This window comes from Thunnus albacares, chromosome 2, assembly GCF_914725855.1.
Source record: "Thunnus albacares chromosome 2, fThuAlb1.1, whole genome shotgun sequence".
NCBI classification, from domain to species: Eukaryota; Metazoa; Chordata; class Actinopteri; order Scombriformes; family Scombridae; genus Thunnus; species Thunnus albacares.
In genome coordinates, this window is record NC_058107.1 from 21,289,404 (window position 1) to 21,311,227 (window position 21,824).

At 41.7% G+C, this 21,824-nt stretch overlaps 1 protein-coding gene across 3 annotated transcripts; it reads left to right on the forward strand.

Annotated features, from left to right (window-relative positions):
* Window positions 1-1,226: 1,226 nt before the first annotated feature.
* On the forward strand, window positions 1,227-18,143 carry LOC122996941 (ubiquitin-associated protein 2-like). 3 transcript variants are annotated; one of them, XM_044372750.1, is made up of 30 exons: window positions 1,227-1,326; window positions 2,779-2,916; window positions 3,630-3,707; window positions 3,849-3,959; window positions 4,124-4,283; window positions 4,606-4,683; window positions 5,718-5,781; window positions 6,043-6,131; window positions 6,504-6,556; window positions 6,756-6,820; window positions 6,992-7,223; window positions 7,352-7,607; window positions 7,695-7,832; window positions 8,351-8,487; window positions 9,043-9,290; window positions 9,460-9,697; window positions 9,839-9,878; window positions 10,136-10,265; window positions 10,485-10,542; window positions 10,767-11,001; window positions 11,255-11,346; window positions 11,869-11,919; window positions 12,201-12,279; window positions 12,542-12,742; window positions 13,009-13,179; window positions 14,500-14,604; window positions 14,706-14,738; window positions 15,052-15,125; window positions 16,183-16,374; window positions 17,272-18,143. In XM_044372750.1, the coding sequence occupies exons 2-30, from the start codon at window positions 2,821-2,823 to the stop codon at window positions 17,365-17,367; spliced, it is 3,600 nt and encodes a 1,199-aa protein (XP_044228685.1). In that variant the 5' UTR covers window positions 1,227-1,326; window positions 2,779-2,820; the 3' UTR covers window positions 17,368-18,143. The 3 variants fall into 3 exon arrangements, with proteins under 3 accessions (XP_044228685.1, XP_044228694.1, XP_044228703.1); XM_044372759.1 differs by lacking the exon at window positions 14,706-14,738; XM_044372768.1 differs by lacking the exons at window positions 14,500-14,604; window positions 14,706-14,738.
* The last annotated feature ends 3,681 nt before the right edge of the window (window positions 18,144-21,824 follow it).

Genomic DNA, 21,824 nt, shown 5'->3' on the forward strand with positions numbered 1-21,824 from the left:
TGACCTTGGTATTGAATTTGACCAGGCACTTTCAGTTTTCCTCAATTTGTGCTATACCCACACCCCCGCCAGTCTCTGCCTGGACAAAGACCAGCTCAAAGTGGTTAGGTTTGGGATTCTGCTGGCTACAGGCTTGACTATTACAGTGACTCTGGAGCAGATGATACTCGATACCAAATAGACACAACTAATATTTTGCTAATCTACTTAAAACTTGAGTTCAAGTTGTCTACTGAGATGTTTACTGGGCAGGTGGCAAACTGTTATCTAGTTCTACATTTTTGTAAAAATGGTAGTATTGAGGCTACTTGGTTTTTGACACACAGGTCTAAAGGGTTAAGATTTTATTAAATTTCCTTGGCGATCAGATGATGTGTTCTGTGTTGTGAAATATATATTTCAGTCAGAAGTCAAGATTCAAGAACTTTTATTGTCGTGTGCACGGCAACACAGCAGGTGGCAACATTGAAGGAAGTGAAATTAGGCTTCAAACTCTAGTTCAATCAGAGTACTAAATAAATATTTATAATTGTAAAAAAAAAAAGGAGAGAGAAGAGAAAGACAAGAGAGAGAGAGATGACATTAAAAAATATAAATTTATACAAATATACATTATATTACACATACATGATAAATAAGTGTACTGCACAGAAGTGATAAATACTTCAGGTAAATATAAATATTGCCTAGAAGAAGATTTGATGTCAAAGTTGATTGGATGATTATTTTTCTGAATGGGACAGTGTTGATTTGTCCTGTGCCTAAATCTATTTGCCTATTTGAATTGCCATTCTTTTATTATGGAAATCTTTATATTCCACGAAGAGCATAGCTGAGATTTGAGAGTGATAAGGTCAGTCAAATTAGAATAGAAGAAGCCTATATAAACTCAGTGTTCATTTTAGGTGATCACCTCAGCTAGTATTACACCACCATTAAAGAAACTCCCACAACCTGTTCTGGCTCAAGAAAAACCTGCTGTTAAAAAAAAAAAAAACTCCTCCGTAGACATAAAGAATAGAGCATAAACATCACATTTATATCTGTTCTCGCATCAAGAATTAGGTCTGTGTTGATACTTTTGCTAAATATGGAAAAATCACCACATAAACTCCCTTTAAAGTAAGTTGTCATCATGCTGAAAACACTTCACAATGCTGCGCGCTCTCGTGGGGGAGCGCGCACGTCAGGGCACGGCGTTCAAACCACCTGACCGGCTCGGCGGGTTTTGGTTGGAAGCGTCACCCTCACAACGTTGAACAACGGCGCGGTGGGTCACGTGACAGCATCTGCTGCTGCTGCTGGCTGAGCGAAGCGTGTTAGCAGGTAAAGAAAGAAAGAAAAGGGTTTGTTGTGCGAATATTATCGACTTAAAAGCGGTTTCAACGACCTACGCGTTTTATCCTGTTATTTTGTAATTAGTTAAAGGAACTCGATCGGCTGATTCGGAGACACCACTCGTCCTGTTCGGTGGTTAGCTAACTGAAAGCGCTACCGTAACGTTACTGTGGTGCTGTATTGTAAGCGGACAGGCCGTTCACATGCCGGGGCAGTTAGCACTCTGGTGATATTTGTCGTAGGTTAACATAAATCTTCGACAACACACCCGTATCACAATCCTACTAGTGAAATACAGACACCGACCGTTGTGTATGTGAAAGTAAAAGCGCGGTGTTTTTTCTTTTCGTTTCAGTTGTGTTAGCCAGATGCTAACATTAGCTTCTCTGTTAGGTTTTCACAAAAGGGTGAATCTTCGCACTCGTCACATTTGTTTATTTTTTTTCTGCTCATGACTCGGCGAGGCTGTACGAACAGAAATCACATCGGTGGATATGTTAATTTTATGGTCACATTACTAATATCTTGCCAGTAGAAAAGGGCTTTTTTAACTGCAGGAGTCGTGTGTGTGTGAATCGCACACGGAACAAAGACAAACAGCGGTGGCTGGCCGGGCTAAAGCTACAGTGAGCTAGCTGGTTGACCTAACGCTAATGTGAGCGTCAATCGGTGCGGCTCATATTTCCGTCCGTCCAGATTATTGTAACATTAACCAAACTAACTGTTCGACTACCATTAACATTAGACACATGCGCCTGAAAAACAATGATAACAGTTCATTATACATTTAACGTTAATAGTTGCTGTCATGATGTCGATCGTTTTTCTATACGATTGTTAGACAATAGTAAGAGCACAGCCGGTGAATCTCATCTGTTGTGTTTGCGCGCTGACAATTTGTCAGTTATTATTATTGTTGCTTAACGACCAGTTACTGCGTAATATAATCTAACCCGGCGTAGTTGTTGCTTTCGGTTTCCTGAGACAACGTTTAGACTGGCACAAAGGCCCATGTCATCTGAGGTTACTCGTTACTTTTAATGAAATGCCAAATCGCTGATGCTACCCTTGGCGTCGCTGTTTAAAAAAAAAAAAAAAAAGTTATAATTCATACCCACCCATAACATATGCTGGTGCATACTCAAATTGTTTTTCTGTGGGAGACTGTGGGAGGGTTGTAAGTTGACACCTGGACTGTCCCCTCTTGGCTGGCTAAATTTAACCAGGGAGGTGGGGGCGACAGATGGGGTTTTAGTCTTACATGGCATACTTGACAACAGTGACTCTCAGTCTGCTTACATATTCATTATACTGTACTGGGACTTGGACATTATCCAGTTTTGTATTTTACTAGGAACTGTAACGCAACTTAACCATTTCACAAATGGCTGGCACTCCACTTAACTTCTGACCTGTCTTTCTGTCTCTCTCTCTCTCCAGATTTTTCTATTTTGTACATACATTGTTTTGTATATACTGTATATGATGACTTCAGTGGTCAGCAATCAAGCCCGGGGGACTCGGGACAGAACGCTGCCCACTACCACACAAACAACACAGCCACAGAAACAGATACAGGTGGGTCTTCACTATTGTACATACAGCTGCAATACAGAAAAGTACAACATACAACGGTTCTACAATAAATCCTACCTTCATGAAGGGTATAAGGTTACATATTTTTATCTATTTTAAAGAGGTGTTGGTATATTTTATGACCATTTTGGAGGCTGTAGTTTACAGTGTGGTTAAACTATATTAAGTTAGACTGAGAGGTGTTTTTCAAGGATGGACTCAATATTAGAAACACCTCAAAATAACATGATACAATTCAACAGCACCACTGATTGGCTCACTTAGTCTTAAATGTTATTGTATTGACATTAAAAGTAAAATGTGGAATAAATGAAGCATTGAATTTCACTTAACACTTAGACTTTTTTAAATGTTATTTGGTAGTATTTGGCTTTTTTTTTTTTTAAATTTGACATTTGAAATGTATAGAGACTGGAAATTTGGGCACGGGTAGAGGGAGGGGTATGACATCCAAAAAAGGTCAGACGAGAATTGAACCACAAACATGGTTGCGTATTTTAATCCATAGGTTAAAGGAGAGCCCCGATATCTCATTCGTAAAATGATTTTTATATGACTAGGATTGTGGCATCTTTTATTCAAATAAGTAAATAAAAGCCAGGGTCTTACAAACTGCTGATTTGTTTGACTATGAAAATGACACCTTTTATCATTTTCCTGTTGTATTGTTTCTAACTGAACTCTTTGTTTACCAGGCCACAGCAGAACAGATTCGTTTGGCCCAAATGATCTATGACAAAAATGACGCTGACTTTGAAGACAAGGTCAAACAGGTAGTGTGTTTGTGCATATACACACATAAATACAAATTCTTCTGGCTCACCACCATATCAATCTGGACTTCATTGACAGTGGCACACTCGCTGCATCAATTGTTGATCTAACATAATGCTGTTTGTTTTTGTTTTGCACAGCTGATTGAGGTAACTGGGAAGACTCAAGATGAGTGCATGGTAGCCCTCCATGACTGCAACGAAGATGTAAACAGAGCCATCAATTTTCTGCTGGAGAGCACCTCTGACACAGTGAGAACCTATATACACTTATTGTACTTGTATTCACATATCATGTGGCAATTTCTCTTCTTTTTAGTAGAGACGTAAAAGCCATGAACAATGCAGAATTTCTATCACAGTATATGTGTATTTTATAGACACAACCTCATTCTCTTGTTAACGTCTATGTCCAGAACTCCTGGGAGACTGTGGGGAAGAAGCGGAACATTGGGAAAGAAGGAGGACCCTCAGAGATAAAGGAGAGCAGGGAGAAGAAGGGAGGAGACAGGGAGGCTAGTCGCGGACGCGGTGGTTCCAACAGGAGGGGCCGAGGTATCAGCCGAGGCCGCGAAGGTAAGAAAGATATTAGTTCCTTTCTTCCATTCTAAGGAGTAAGGGGCTTGGGTTGTGTAGATATTTGTTGATCGTCAGTGTGTTAGAATGGGATTCTCTGTATTCGCTGCCTCTTTGGCATTATGTCTGAGGAGGAATAGTTTTTCTAATGTCAGCTTATTTTAAGTTATATGTTGTTAAAAGTATGAAGAGTGTATGGAACATTTATTTCCCTAGGGATTTAATTAAAAAGGCTCTGAGGTCTTTCTTCGAGAAAGTATTAATAATATATGGAATATAATGTCTTAATTTCCTTTTCCCGTTGTTTCCTGTTGGATTCCAGGTCGGTTAGAGGAGAATGGGTTTGAGGTGGCTCCTGGAGAGAGAGGGGGAGACCGTGGACGCAGAGGACGAGGCAGAGGTGAGCGTTACAGCAAATGACTCTTAAAATTTTCTAAACGCCTTGCCATTTTGTTAGTGATGAGCTCCAATGCAAAGTTGGATAGGGTGAAGATAATGGTGGTGGTGAGGGGGTTTATCTATAGCTACAATAAGCGTACATTTCCAGACGGCTCTGGTCTCATTAAAAAAAAATCAGATTGGGTTTATATATAAACTGTAGAAGCTTAAGTTCTCCATTGTTGTGGTGTTTAGATTAACACTTTCTACATCGTTCTAAGCATTTGGACAAACATGTCCACACATTAAGGCAAGTCGTAATTTTGTCTGAGGATACTGTGTATGTTTGGGTGATGTAGCTGGCAACATATCTATTTGTGTCTGCAGGCATTTAGAGTGCTGCAGTACTCAGCATGTGTGGAATGAGCTCAGTCCCTGCAGCTGCTTGAGTGTGTGTGGAGGGGGGTGTCGTCAGTAAAGAGAGTGGAGAACATGGGAAGCAGAAGAATTTGACAGGATTTATAGGCTTTGATCAAAGAATAGTGATGTCAATCAAGGTGCGAGTCAGAAGAAATGGTGTCAGTTGGCAGGTTATTCTTTGACGGTAGAGTAAATGCATGCATTCTCGTTGCAGCTTGTCATTATGAACAACTGTTAAATGGGTAAAATCAAAAGCTTTAAGACAAAATACTTTAAGATATTCATGGCCAAAAACAAATCTTTTGGTTATTTAGACCTAGGGCTGAGCAATATATTGATATTATATCGATATTATGATAGGAAACTAGATATCGTCTTAGATTTTGGATATCGTAATATCATGATATGGCATATATAGACTTGAAAATATTTGGTGTAATTCAAAACAAAAACAGATAAGTAGAATATTATCTAATGCCTGACAAAGGTGTCTGACTGAAATGTCGCTTTCTCCGTAAACAAGTTTCTAGTTTGATACTTTCTTAAACAAAAAACAGAGAAGAACAGCGTAATGAGCAGTTGGGGCTGAAAAGAACGAGTCAGCGTAGGTCATCTGGTTGTTTTGTGTATCCGCAGGGGCAGGGGGTCGCGGTAGAGGAAGAGCAGCTGCTGGCAACAGGTTCTCCTCCCAGGGAATGGGGTAAGAAGAACACATGTTTTAGTCTTATTATTAATTATGTCGGATGAGGAGGTGGTGATGGTAATTACAAGCACATATCTTAAAACAAATGTGTGGAAAAACTAAGTTTCTGAATCTCCTTTATAGAAAGTGATTAAGTCCTATTTATCTGCTGGGTCTTTTTTTTGTTATCAATAGCAACAACAGCCTTTTTACTCATTTTCTCTCCATTGTTTTTCCAACTTTCCTGTTGTCTTTTGTTTCTACCCTCTCCTCTTTCAGCACCTTCAATCCTGCTGACTACACGGCTAACTCGGGAGGTCGCCAGGAGACATGGGAAGGTGACGGCAACGAACCTGCTGAGGGAACTGGTACGGAAAATAACAACATTAAGATGTCACGTTTTGATATCCATTTCCTACTTCTGCTGTGGAATGACGCAATTGTTAGCTTTCAAGTGTCAGCATTATCTAGTGTTCACTCACCCTAAATCAGTGAACTGAGCTGAACTGCTTTCAGTTCGTTTCAGGTTACGGAGTGTGAGATAAAAGTAGAATTCAAGCAGAAACAAGCAAAGCGTCTGCACATAGGGTTCAGGATCTTAGATTGTTTGTGTTGTATTAAAGTAGTCATGGTGCTTTATTTTGTGTCACTGTTTTGGGATGATGGATGGTTGCTGAGAACATATCATGAATATGTGTAAACATTGCAACACTGACTTGGCTTCTGTACTGTTTTTTCAGGAACATGGGGAGGCAATCTGGAAGACTGGACTTCAGAAGACTGGAATGAGGATGTAAGGCAGCACTTCTTAAAGGTTTCAAAAGGGATTTGCAGTATGACTGATTGTTAACTTGCTGAATATGATTGAAGATCGACTGGTTTTATGCAACTTAAGCATAGCTGTGTGAATAGTTCATAAAATATACAGCACAACACTTCTGTTTATTTTAATTTGATGGATAATAGTGTTTGTATTTTTTGCCCTTTCACAGTTGTCTGAGACCAAAGTATTCACTGCCTCTTCTGCTCCAGCAAACCACATCACACTTGGACACAAGTAAGTCGTTCTGTCCAAAGTGCGTTCAACTTAAAATAACACAAAGAACAGGCTGTATTTTGGAGAATAACGTTAACTTCTCTGTGTCATCTCTTCTCCCCAAACCTCTTTGTCCTTCCACTCTTCACTCCTTCCACTTTATCTGTTCCTTTGTCGCCTGCCTCTCCTCAGTGTGGACCTGGCTAGCCTACTGCCTAAGGCTGGGGTGGCCGTAGGGGGTTCTGTGGACTCTGACTTGGGGGCCATAGTCGAGGGCCCCTCAGCTGAGGATTTGGGGCAAAGCCTGGTGTTTACCAATTCCCACCACAATGGACGCACTGCAACACACAGCTACGCACATGCCACAGCGAACAGCTACGCCCATGCTGCCTCTGCTAGCACCACCTACGCACATGCTGCACTGGTACGGACAGCCACGCATACACACACACTTCCACATGTTCAAACACCAGCAAATACTTACACTCATTATGTACCTAAAGAATCATATCAGTGTATTCACTTCTTCTTGTGCTTCTCTCATCCTCCTAGTCCTCAGTCCTGGGTTCTGGTTTTGGGTCTCTGAATGCACCTAAGCCAGCACCTGCTGCTGACATCAGGACATCGGAGCAGCTCAACGGGCCTCGGCTCAGTCAGAGAGCCAGTCAGTCGTTGGCCACCACCAGCAACAGTAATGTTTCCAAAGATGCGGGGCCACCTCCAATACAAAGTCCTGCTCCTGCCTCTTCTCCCTCTGTCGATATCAAGGCTCAGAGATTGGAGAACGGCCCTGTTACTGCCCTACACTGTAAGTTTAACTCAAAAGTAAATAAGAACCTCAGCACTACTGTGCACTGCAGGACACTAGTTGTAAAATATTTCCCTCTCTCTCCAGTGGAGATGAAGCTTCAGCCGGAACCATCGGCGGTGCTCAGCCAGCTGGCGCAGAGGCAGCAACAGTCCTCCATGCTTCCCACCACAGAGCCTCTGCACCTGTCTCAATCGCATGCTCCACAGGTCCCCACACCACCAGGTATTACACTACATCATAATCACTTCCTTTTTTTTAATCAAACTGAAATGTAAAGAACCAGTGTGTAAGATTTAGTGGCATCTAACAGTGAGGTTGCAGACTGCAATCAAATGAGTACCCCTCCCCTCCTCTTCCAAAAATGTAGGAGATCCTAAAATCCTCCCCAAAGCTCGTGAAAAATGCCGTGGTTTGTCTGTGTTGGGCTACTGTAGAAACATGGAGGTGCAACATCGCGGCCTCCCTTGAAGAGGACTTGCTCCCTATGTAGATATAAAGGGCTCATTCTAAACCAATGAAAACACAACAATACTTATACAATACGTTCTGCTATATGCCACTAAATTCTACACACTGGTCCTTTAAAGCAGACAGCCTGCATAGCGTACTGCATGATATCACGGCTGCAACTCATGACTATTTTCATAATTGAATATTTTTCTGACATACACTTGTGATTCCACTGCTGTGCTCTGAACCATATTGTGAATTAGACCTCTCGGCTTTTTAATCTACTTCAGGTCATGAGTCCTCCATCCCGCCGGTAAGAGACGGAGCTTCTCCAGGAGTGAAGCTACCAGGCATGGAGCCTCCCATCACAGAACCCCCTCAGAGGCAGCTCAAGACACAGAAACGCAGAGTACCGCCTCCCTCAAAGGTAAGTTCCTCAGATAGCTGTTGTTTTTTTTTTTTTTTCTCCCCCCCGACAAAAAGCGTAATGACTTCCATGCAAAATTAATGTAAGATCGACATCACTTGTAAGACATGGTAGAAACTGAAAGTTCTCTCTATAATTAATGCGCTCTCACAAGTTTGACAAGAGATGAGCTTGATCTCTTCAGACAGTCAGTTAGCTGTCTGGCTGTGTGGTAGGAACAGACTGAGCAAAGTAGTTTCCGCAAGCTGTTAACTCCACTCTCGTTACTTTACTCTCTCTCATAATTGAAGATATCATCTCGTCACAGACACAGTGGGCAAAGATAAGTGTACTCATACACTTAAGTATAAGTCATACTATACTGTAACACATTCAAGCAGGAGTTTACAGGATTGTTTTGACTAAAGATGGCTACTAGGCAGTTATCATCCTATTTATTTGTGTGCATTTTACCAACTTGATTTCCATGATTTAAACATTTTACGCATCGTACAAAAATAAATTCTAAATAATCAAATGCGAAATAAAACTTAATACCCACTTTGTCTACTTCAGATCCCCTCATCAGCGGTGGAGATGCCGGGCTCTGCGGATATATCTGGCCTGAACGTCCAGTTTGGAGCTCTTGACTTTGGTTCTGACACTGGCAGTGGAACAGTGGACATGGCTCAGGCGGAGTCAGCCAGAGAACAAGCCCCGGCTGTGGCTCCAGCTCCAGCTGCTCCAGCACCCATGCCTGTTCCCACCGCTGTTCCCACACAGCAGCCGCAGAGCAGCCTGTTCTCCAAGCCAGGATCTGTGAGGTGTGTGTGTGTGTGAGTGGTGATGTGTGGTGTGTATTTATTTGAGGAATTTGAACCCAGTAATAATACTTCCTGTCTCTACCTCTGCCATATTCTCAGTAGTGTTGATTTGAATATTTTATTTACAAATCTTTTCCCTTCTACCCTTTTCTGTCTGTCCTGTGAACAGTGAACACATGAGCAGCTTACCCTCAGCTGTATCAGATCCCAGCTTCCCCTCACCATCTTTGGGCTTACCTAGTGCCACACCCTCCCCCTCACTGGGTCTTCCCAGTGCAGCTGCCCCACCCTCTTCTACAGCCCCTACCACAGCCAGCCGTGTAGAGAACAGTGGCCCAAGGTCCATGCCACCCCATCTGGGCTTCTCTCAGAGCAAGGATGTCTCATCAGCTGCTGGACCCCTCACAGTAAGGATAAATCTATGAGTGTGGGGGGTGGGGAAGGCCTAAATGACAAAGAACTGTCTGAATGTTATTCCTCAAAAACATAATAATACTCAACATAAAGCTGAATGACAAAATCAAGATTTTCATTTTCTCTTTTCATAGAATGGCTTCAGCGGCATGAAGACACAGAGCACACAGGACAGTAAGTACTCTCAGCATCGTTAGTAGAACTGCACTGGAGTGACCTATAAAATCTAATATAATGAATATTGATTGCGAAATGCATCCGGTAGGAAGTGGAAAAGTCCTCTCAGGCAAAGTTGATGCGGTTTGATAAGACAAAGACATACTCAGCCCATCTTTCTCATTTGTTTTGTTTCATTCTTGTTCCTCCTTCCACAAATTCACACCAAATAAATAAAATCAAACTCCCTTTTTTTTTTTCTTCTCTCAAACAAGCTACGTCATCAACGTCCAGAACGGTGAAAACGGAGTCTCCCATAATGACGAGTGACAGTGGCCCCGTCCACCACATCCCTTCCCCTGCAGTCACACCTTCGCACTCAACACCCATCGCCTCGCTCAGCAGGTATGGGATGCTTCAGACACATGTGACGTATTGACATTGATTCATTAGTTTTGTGTCTCCTTATTTTTTTCAAATTTTCTTTGGAGATAATGATGTTTACAAGCACATATCTTAATCTTTTGAATGTGGAAAAATCTGTCACTGAATCTCCATTTTCTAAGTGCTTTTGCTGCTTCAACAAATTTAAACAGGCTGACAAAACACTTCTTTTTTCTCTAGTCACGTGACCAGTTCTCACTCATCCGGATCAGCACTCGCCACAAGCTCCTCCCTGACGGTGAGTGTGCACATGCTCGCACACACAAGACATAATTCTGCAGTTGTGGTGTTTTTTAAGGATTTTAGAATATGATACTTTCAGTGCGGGACTTCCATTAAGCACTGAGGGTTTGAGGGAAACATGGATATGGTGTTATTTATGAAAAACATCCATGCCTTGACTTATAAAACAGGTGCTGGTTCTCTCCTCACACACCCTCTGCTCTCGTCCCATTACTTCAGATAACTAACGAGGACAGCAGCAGCAGCAGCGGCAATCTCCATGCCTTTCCATCGTCGTCCAGCCAGGTTGTCAATTCCAATCCTTCGGTTCCACTGGCTGTCAGCAGCTCAACCACCAATGGTCTGCATCCATCTGGAGCACCGGGACTAACTCCTAATGGCACAAACTCCATCACAAACACCTCACTCTCAACCGCAGGCAGCCGCACGGCACCACTGCTCACCGCCACCTCTGGTAAGTTCATATTCACATATTCAAAAGAACTTCTTTTTTTTCGCTTATGCTTTGGAGAAAGTTTTGATTCTGTTTTTGTAACTATACAGATTTTAAATTATAGATTTTATCATTCCCTCACTTTGGTCGTCTTCTTGTTTTGTTACTTTACAAGTTTAAATCACAAATTATTCATTGCAAAATAAAGAATTGGTTAAAATATTCACCCATTAAGTCAAATTCAAATTCTCCTCATGTTTCATCTCTTTCCCAGGTAAAGCTCCTCCTAACTTGGCTCAAGGAGTGCCACCTCTCCTGGCCAACCAGTACATAATGGGCCCTGGTGGCTTGCTGCCTGCTTATCCGGTAAGTCTGGCTGTTTTTTTTTTTTTTTTTTTCTTCAATGGGACAGATGAAATAGATAGGTGTTGGTATCTCAGCTGACTCACCTACACAGAAATGTAGATCATCTTCATTTTCTTATCTATTGGTGAGGCTTCACGTCTGTGCACTTGCACCTTAAATCAAAGACTCTGTGTTTAGCAGGAGTGGAAACATTTAATTGAACAATTATGCCAGCGATCACTCCTTATTCTGTAAAGCTTTTCAGTGTTGATGATGATGGTGTTTTAGTAGGTTCTGATCAAACATGACGTCTATGGAACGCACTGAAACACTGACTAAAGCTGAGCAGAAGCTAAAAGAATTAGATGATGAAGCCAAAATTGAGTTTATAAGCAACAGTGAGGTTTAGTAGAGACTCCAACATGGTAGTAAATAGTTACCAGTTGTTCCCTACATTTAATTTACAAGAACTGGAAAATATGCACAGAATTCTTTAATTGTTTATTGCGTGTCTGAACTTGTGGGTTATCTTCATTTCAACAGCAGATCTATGGATACGAGGAACTACAAATGCTGCAGTCTCGCCTTCCTATGGTGAGTCTGTTGTGTTTTTTGTTCTGTCAAGTAGCCTGCTGGGTATTACCTTAGCTGACAGCCAGTATTTCAAGTATTTAAAATCATTACTGGACTTTCAAATGTTTGTTTCTTGTATATCACGTCCCTGTTACCTTGAGAAACAATCATATGATGTTATTATCTCTTCTATTGTATGGCATTATCATTAAATTTCCAAAGTACCAGTCTAAGATGATTAGAAAAAGCTATAAAACAGGAAGGGCTTTTTAATAATGTTTTTTTTTTCTCCTCCTGCACAGGACTACTATGGTGTAACATTCCCTGGTACTACAGCTACCATGCCTGGAAGAGATGGCCTGGCCAATAATCCATATTCTGGTGAGTCAAATTGTCCCGGGGGTTCTGAGCTGATGTGTCTACTCACTGACCATGTGCTTTATATATAAGATATGCTGTTAACTCACACTGACACTGAACAATTGACGCAATTGCTGATCAGCGTCTCTGTTGAAGTACTTTATTTTCCTCAGTTTGGTGGATTCTTTGCTAATTAGCCACTCAACAGATTGGCAAAGAGATTTTAGATACAGTTTTTTTTTCAACTTCGGTGTTGTCTTTTCTATCACTGTTTTCTCTCTAGGTGAGGCGACAAAGTTTGGCAGGAATGACTCTTCGTCTCCAGCTCCCCCGACCAGCCTGTCTACAGCCGGGGTGCAGTCACAGCCCCAGCAGGCACCGCAGGCAGGGACACAGGGGCAGGGCCAAGGACAGAGCCAGGGTCAGCAGACACAGAACCAGGCCTTCCTCAACCCCCCTCTGCCCCCTGGCTATGGATACACTGGTAAGAATAAGCAAAAGTATGTTTCATGATGAGGATGTCAGCCTGACATTTCCTCACAGGCATTTCCTATTATGTCATCATGCACTTAAGTATTTAGTTACCATCTGTCCTCTTGTTATTTTTGGCCTCTTGTTTAAATGCCAATAAGGAGTACTTGAAGCTAAAAAAGAGTGTTCTTTTTTGCCAGTAAATCCTGTGGATTGTTTAGAATACTATTTTCTAATTGGATAAAAGGCAAAACTGACTGTACGATAACCATTTTACAGGTCTGCCATACTACGCTGGTGTGCCTGGGGTTCCCTCAGCCTTCCAGTATGGCCCCACCGTCTTTGTGCCTCCTGCTTCAGCCAAACAACCTGCAATGGGCCTGGCCAACCCCTCTAACCAGTACCACCAACAGCATCAGCCCAGTTACGGACAGCATGCATATGGCACAGGTAAGACTAGGACAAGAGAAGAAGGCTCTGTCTGCCACTGCTTGGATCGACAGTTAAAACAGTGCGTTTTCAGTCAAATAGCAGTAAAAGGCAGTTTTAATTTAGTGTTTTTAAATTCAATACACGCACAGACTCCAGCCTGTGTTGGTATCTCAAGTGACTAACCTACACAGAAATGTAGATCCTCTTCATTTTATCTATTGGTGAGGTTTCACGTCTGTGCACCTACGCCTTAAATCAAAGACTCTGCATTTAGCAGGAGTGGATACATTGAATTGAATAATTATGCCAACGTTCACTCCTTATTCTGTAAAGCTTTTCAGTGTTGATGATGATGGTGTTTTAGTAGGTTCTGATCAAACATGACGTCTATGGAACGCACTGAAACACTGACTAAAGCTGAGCAGAAGCTAAAAGAATTAGAAGATGAAGCCAAAATTGAGTTTATAAGCAACATTGAGGTTTAGTTGAGACTCTGACATGGTACTAAATAGTTACCGGTTACCAATAGTTACAGACTCCAGCCTGTGCGTGTATTGAACTCCGACAGCACAGGTTCATCTTAAATTGTTACTGCTGAATAAACTTATCACAGTGCCATAATCTGTCACAACAACATGCTGCAAAAATGGTTGAGAAGGTTATCTGATAAACCTCAACAGTTGGACTAATCATTGTAATATTAGTGGGTTATTTAGCAAGTTACTTCACCATGTCATATAAACTGTTGACATGACTTACTGCCATGTATTGTTATAATACTGTTGTTGCTATACAGTCACATGTATAGCAACAGTTTGGTACAACTGTATTTTACTAGTATAGGTATTATGAGTGAGACAGGGTGTGTATGCAGAGACAATGGCAATAAGTAAAAGAGACGTGGTCATAAACTGGGGTGTGAAATGTGAGGAGGGAGCGGAGAGAAATCGACATCCAACTCTTCATACACCAAATGCTGCATGTGCGTGTGGGATTGGGCCTTTTGTGTGTGATTTTTTTTTTTTTTTTTTTTTTTTTTTTTTTTTTTTTTGCTTGTGCTGCATGCATAGCTCAAACCCCCTGCTGAAGTTGGACACGGCTCAATATAGACAGCTGCCATTTTAGTCAGGTTACCTTACTGCCTCTCTCTCCTCTGCCCCCTTCTCTTCTTCTCTTCTTTTCTCTTTCCATCCCCCCCCCCCCACCCCACCCTCTTCTCTTTCTTGACCTCATCTGTTCCGTCTCCTTTCTCTTCCTACCCCCTCCTCCTCTGCTCGCTCTGCCTCCTCTCTTCTTTCTATACTCCTCCTCCTCCTACTCCTCCTCCTCCTCCTTCAGCCTTTGATGACCTGTCTCAAGCCCACGGTGGGGAATACAGTAAGGGAGGGTACGGAGGCTCTGCCCAGTCACAGGCCAAATCAGCGGGCAGCGGCCCAGGGAAAGGTACACACACCACACATGTGCGCACACTCTAACAGCACACACAAAGTCAGTGGGCGTTGTCCTGTGGGGGAAAAAAAAAACGGATTTACTCACAATTGCAGATGATTCTACAGTCAAGAATGTTCTGGAGAAAGGTGCGTATATGCACGTGTGTGATGTGCACATAAATGGATACATGCCCAAGGGTGAATAAAGTGAGAGTCACATCTCTGCGCCTCTTCATTTAATATGCTTCTTCCTACTGGCTGGCCCCCCCCTTCTACTAACAGTGGAAATGAACATTCAGTGCTCAATATTCACTCATCAGCAGTGAAGTGACAGTTGTTCTTATTCCCCCTTAACCCCTTGATTTTCCTTTCTTTATCGTTTTCTTCCCCTTTTGCTTTCCCCCCCTTCTCTCTTAAATCTTTATCTCCTTCCTCCTCCCTCTCTTTATTCCCCTCTCAGCACCGGGACTGTCAGGTTCAGGTACAAGTGGAGGAGTACCTGACATGGGAGGTTCGATCTACAGCAAAACACAGGTGAGTAAGCCTTCTACTTGCTCTCCTGATGTATTTCTGTCTTTAGGTTAAAGGCCTTGTGCTTCTGCTTGCATCTTGTAGAATGATCGTAGTCTTAAAATCACACTCGAGTGACCTTTTCTGGAGTAGATTTGTACCGAACACCTGCCAACAGTTAGGTTTCAAATTATGATAGGTTTCATTGCGTGGGGTGGAGTGAATGTTAACGTTTTACTCAAGTTGCCGACAATTACCCGCATTACTGTAAGTGCAACAAAACTGTCACGAGTAAAAAGCCATTAAGTACTTTATCAAACCGCCTGTTCAAGAAGCATAAACATGGAGAAAAGTGATATTTTCAACTGCTTTGCCCGCGGTGTCCCATCAACTGCTGTTATGTTATGTTAACACGCTGGTTAAGCTAATGAAACGAAAACTGTATGTAGCGAAACTTTTTATCTGAGTTTGCCATATATCTTAAAATTTGGCAAATTCTTGTAAACTTAGCTGCTGGCTGAGACAAACCAACCCTTCCTCTCTACCAGCAGTACCTGCAGCAGTGAATCACATCAGCAGCAGACGGAGGACAAAAGACTGCCTGCGCAGCTGTGAGAGAGCAGCTGTGCACACGCCCCTTGAATCGGTTGCGGCGGCAGATGGGTTGAAATTGTATATCGTGTGTGTAGATTGTGTTTCATAGACAATCTGGCAACTTGAGTAACGCCAGACAAACATACAAAACTTAGGGAGCCGTGTGTATGATGATTATTCTTAATAAAGGTTGAGAGCCGTGCAAATTACGGGAGTTTCCAGAGTGTTGGCAGGTGTGGGACTGGTAGACTGGTGAGACATGTTGGTGAAAAAGACGACCATTTGTAACTTATTTTTCTGATCCAAAACCAGAGAATATGTACACATTAACAGCACATTACACTGGATAACTTTGTTTGCATTGAGGTTCCTCAGTGAAGTTTATGAAATGCAAATTGAAATGTGCAAGATTTGTTTTTATTTCTAGAATCATTGCACCTGTAATTGTGATTTTTAACCACTTGTGTCTTCTCTCTGTTCTCTTCAGTCATTTGACAAGCAGGGCTTCCACACAGGGACACCGCCACCCTTCAGCCTGCCTTCAGCACTGGGGGGAACGGGGCCCCTGAACCCCGGGGGTGCTCCTGGTTACGCCCCTGCTCCCTTCCTGCACATCCTGCCGCCGCACCAACAGCCCCACTCCCAGCTGCTGCATCATCACCTCACGCAGGACGGACAGGTAAACACATTGTGCGCTCAGTTTGTCCTGAAAATAAGTTTGTTAGGAATTTTTTGTGCATTCGGGTCTTTTATCTGGGATTTTGTTCATTTTATTTGGCGCTCATGACCTCAGTGTTGTGATGCACTATTCTTATCTGCTAGCCTGCAGTATTCAGCAACTTTATATAGAGGCGTTTTTGGCCAGATGGTCCCAGGAATATTTGGCCCCAAGAACTAAAATGTCAAACTATGAGTTCCCTGCGGTGCGTTTGTTTTGCATTTCAACTGGTTCTCAAGAAAAACAATAATATGGTGAAGTAGATTAATGATGGATTTAAAAATTAATGTTTCTTGATCTATATTAAGTTATTTTTACAGACAAGTTCACATCATATTTGTAATTTAAAGTTGTACAATTGCAACAAATTAAGTTGATATGTTTAGTTAGTCTCTAGTTTCCTAGTCTCCTCCAATTTTTTGAGTGGTCAGGAAAGCGGCTGCATAACTTAAGTTCCCATATCGATTCAATAATATTAATGCCGACAACCACTTTGCTTGCACCTGAATGATTGCTGTATACAGGTTGTTGCCATTTTTAGACTTTTTTTTTTGATGTAATTAAATGCAGCAACTGTACCTTAATTGGTCGTGGGCCATCAGAAAGTACTATCTTGGTAGTGGGAGATATTTTCGAGCGTGGGGCAAGAAACCTCACACCCCAGGGACCAAAATTGCATCTGTGGGTTCTTGCTGTCAGAGTGCTGGTGAAGTTCAGTCCTTAAGAAGTTGCCTGGAAAGTTATGTGGTTGGAAAGGGGCGAATAAACTTAATAGAATGTGGAAATGAAATAAACCTGTCAGGTAGTTACTTAAACTCTAAAACATGATTGACTGAATGGTGTTCTTGTTCTCCGCAGGGTGGTCCTGGTCAGCGCAGTCAGTCCAGCAGCATGCAGCAGAAAAACCAAGGCAGCAAGTCCAGCTACGGCAGCTCCCCCTACTGGGCCAACTGAGGAATGCTTCCCACTCCCCTCCTTCTCCCCCAAAAGGCTGTGTGTATGTGTGTGTGCGCGCGCGCATGTGTGTGTAAAGCTAAATCAAAAAAAGCAAACAGAAAGACACACTACCCTCACAATGAGCAACCACGGGCGTCCTCGCCCAGCTCCCCCCACCTCCACAAGTCCTCATAAGTCTTTTGGGTTCTCTCTTCCCCCCCTTTTCAAAAATTGGTTGTACATGTAAGATATTTATGTATGTATTTATATATATATATATACTGTATATGTAATAGTAGAACATGAAATGTGGTTGCTGCATTTTATTTTTGAAGGACTTTTTGTTTACTTTTTTCAAAACTGCAGGAAAAGATGTTACATAAAGACAGAATATGATGATGATGATGGTGAGAGAGCAAGTGAAGAAGATAGATGATCAAACCCTTCCTGGAATAAACCAGAAAAAGGAAAAAGAGAGCTATAGCACTGATCATATGAGGACATTTCAGATGGGGGTGGGGTTTATAATAACTAACTGCATCTGTCTCCTCTTTATTTTTCTTTTTTTTTTTTTATACATAACCTCCTGAATGACAGGCTCATCCCCCCCAAACTTCATTTTGTAGCTTCCTGTCTTTCCCCTCCTGCCTCTCTTCTCCCTTCTTCTGGAGGGCCGCCTACTCTCCCTGTGTCAACACCTTCCCTTTAAAGACAGACCTGCCCATCTAAATTTTATATTTTAATTTAATTTTAATCCTCATTGCCCTCGAAATAAAAGTTCTGAGCAGTTGGAACACGGACTTGTCTGAGTCTTTTTGTATTTGTGTGCACTTGTGCCAGTTTTCTTCACGTGTGTATTTAGAGACTGTCTGAAAGGCCAGACTAAAGAGTGTCAGAGATGGAAAAATATATTTTTTTTAAAAATCAATTAATCTTACAGGAACTTCAGCAAATTCTGCCCATCATAGGAAGAAGTCTACCCACTGTTTTCACATTCATGTTAGAACTGTTTGAAAGGAAAACTCTGGTAACAAGATGTTTCAAATCACTATGTATAAACATTCATGGAAAGTAAATTCTTGCACACTGATGTGATTAACCATATTCCACACATGGCTATTGGTGACTTTCTCAGGGACAGGTAAAGCTTCTCTGTGGTCCATTATTTAACTTTTTGGTACAAATTACAACATGTCAATCTTTACTGAAATTAAGAATGTAAATCCATCAGAATCAGATATGACGACAAAACAAAGTATTTTTTTTATTAAAGATTCCTAATTAAAAAGTACAAATGTCTTTTTTTGTTGAAATCTGATAGTAGTGAGGTTTTTGTCTTGACCGTTGACTGGTTTGTAGGAACTGTGTGATCAAATTTAAGCAAATAGGATGGTAATATGATGTAATATCTCTTAAACTGATTTGACTGGAGAACCTTTGTTGCTTTGGCTTCAGAATCACTGAAAACAATAACCGAGGTTCTGCTGAGATTTACAAAAGTTGTGTGAAATGAATCCCTGAAAATGAAATGAACATTTCTGCTAGGTGACTGGCCATATGGTGACTCAGCTTGAGTCAGACACAGGCAGCTCTGTGATAGCAGTGAACACATCATAAGACGCCTCCTTTAGCTGTGGAATACATATCAGATCTCATCCTTTTAACAAAAACTTGGAACTGTTTTTGTTTTTGAAAGTTTTATTAATTTAGCCAATCCCATTATCACAAATCAAAAAATTGCCTCAAGGGCTCAACAATTAAATAATGAATTCCGAAACTGATTGTTATGAGTTAATTTGTGCCTTGGGTCGTGACTCACCACCGCAAGAGGGAGAGACTTAAACATGAAAAGGGCAGACAGGACAATTGCTCTTTATGAGGTGAAATTGTACAGGAATGAGTTCCTACAGTAAATCAGCACCATGGCATTCATTAAGACGGGATGAGCAAGCATGCAGAATGAGGGTGAATAGATGTGGAAAGACAATGGTATGTTTTTCAAGTTAAACCCTGATGTCATCCTCGGTTTTGGATTGTCGTTGCCTCATTTGCCATCTTGAAAGAAGCAATAATGGAGGAAGGAGTGGAGAAGAGGGTAGAAACTATTAAATCGTTCAAAAGCATTGTTTGTCATCCAGACACAACCTACTAAACATAGTGGCAATATGGATGTTTTAAATCAGGAATACAACTTTTATGGCCTATTGGTAAATATGCATTCCACATAAACTTTTAACCTTGTTTCCTGTCAAATAGAGGCAAAAATAATCTTAAAATAAGAAAAATAGCTTTTCGTCTGCAGAGAAGATAATCAGACACGGTTCATGTGAGGACTGATGTTTGCTGATTCATCCAGGATCATTTCCTTTTCTGGTTGTTGCTTAGAACTGGGGAGCACTCGTTCCTTCTCATTTAGTTATTGAAAAAGGATCATTTATACGGCAGCAGTAATTAGTCTGATTGAAGAGGCAGCCATAAAAAAAAAAAAAACAAGTTGACATGCGGAACAAAAACTCTGATCATAGTTACTGAAATCATTTTTTACACCTTTTATACACCTTGTGGTGTTAAATGAGGATGTTTGAAGGTCCACAAAAGGAGAAGGATGGCTCTGTTAGTGTTGAGCAGTAAAATAAACTATATTTTAAAAGTTTATCTGACACTTATGTGAGGCTTCAGCAGTCTGAGTTAGTCATATCAAGTGGATATCTGCAACATTTACAGTCTTTTTAGCATCAAATTCCCTCTTTGTGTTTCTTCGGACAGTGTTTCCTTGTTGAGCTGCGGTGGAAGTAGAGTAACAAAAATAGGGACTTTGACACTAAAAAGACCATAATCATGAAAGATATCTACTTGATTTGACTAATTTGGACAGCTGAAGCCTCAATTAGCTTCAGATAAACTTTTAATACATTTTTGCACAGAAGATTGGCCCCATCACTTACATTATAAGTGCATTATGAGGGGATTATGGTGAGAAAAACCTGTTTCAATGTTCATTTGGGCACCTGACTGTTGTTTTAAGACAGACTTTAAAAATTTTGAACTCAACCTTTAAGTTTATCTGCCATCTATTATTTGTAACCATATCAGTCACCACTAGGTGGCAATATAGCCAAATGAAGTCATTTCCCTGCTTCATATCATATACTGGATGACTTTTCAACACGAGGCTATCCCCGGTGTCACAGCTCACAGGGACATGTAAATGATTCCTCATATTTAGAACATACCCTTCAATATTTTCGCTCCATAACGTAGGGACAGTTAAATAAGCAGGTCACTTTGACCCGAGCACTGATTCATTTCTAAGATGTGAGTCATATATGGGACACATGAGGGTTGAACAAATCTAATGAATACATACATCAAAAGGAAACATGTTGACAACTGAGCTGACTGGGTGTCTTTGTGTTAGGTGACGACCCTTTGCCTTACTGAATCTCTACCATGGAAATCAGTATTCAGATTCCTCATGGACTCAGGAGACCAAAGTTTTACTTGGCTATACGGCGCTCTCTCTGTCTCCGCCTCCTTCCATCTCTCTCCTCTGAATGTAGAATGTGTTAGCCCGCAGAGTAGCCCATATAACCCTGGTATGTGGCTGACAAAGGAGAGGGGGGAGAAGAAGAAGAGAAGAGTATAGTGATGGGAGGGTGGGATGCAGAGCAGAGAAGATGGAAATTCGGTGAGTGGCAGGTGCTATTGTGGCCTAAGTGCAGGAGCCTACAGCAACAAGGTCAAAGGTCAAAGTGAAGTTGAAAGGTCAACCCTAACTCCCTGGAAGCCCACCCAGAGAGAGATACGGATGGGGGGGGGGGCATGAGACATTAGAAAAAGAAGATGTAGACAGAAACGAGACCATCTGGAAATGAAAGCAAAGGATGTAACAGGTAGGAAAGACCATGATGGATAAAGATTGCGAGCATTCGGGACATGAGAGAGGTGAAGAGAAGCAGTGGTAGATGGGCAATTGCAACATGCATTTAAATGCAATAGGGGCACACATGTCCGATAACACCCCTGTCTTAATGGGACAAGAAAATCAAGTGGGAGGTTCTCCTCTAGAAGTGTTGGACTTGATACTGAATGAACAAATTAGCTGTGTCCTTGCTGAATAAAGCTAGTTGGCCGCAGTTTCCTATTAGGGCGTTCCATTGTGTTGTATCTTGGGGGTTGTGTGGAGTTTTTTTTTTTTTTTCCCAAGTTGTGTTTGGCCTAAACACATGATGCACCCTGTTATTTCATTGAAGAGGCACAGGAATGCACACAGGAATGCCCCTCAGTGTTTGTTGACACTCGTGACTGCTCCGCTCTCTCAGATGTTGACAAAGACGTTTTGTTGGGGTTCACTCGGTTCACTCCCCGCAGAAACTCGGGGAGCTGTGAGGCTGTCATGCAGGATATCGCGACATTATAGACCTGAATGGAAACTGGGGGCCCTGCTGCTCAGGGCGGCCTCGTGACCTGGGTAC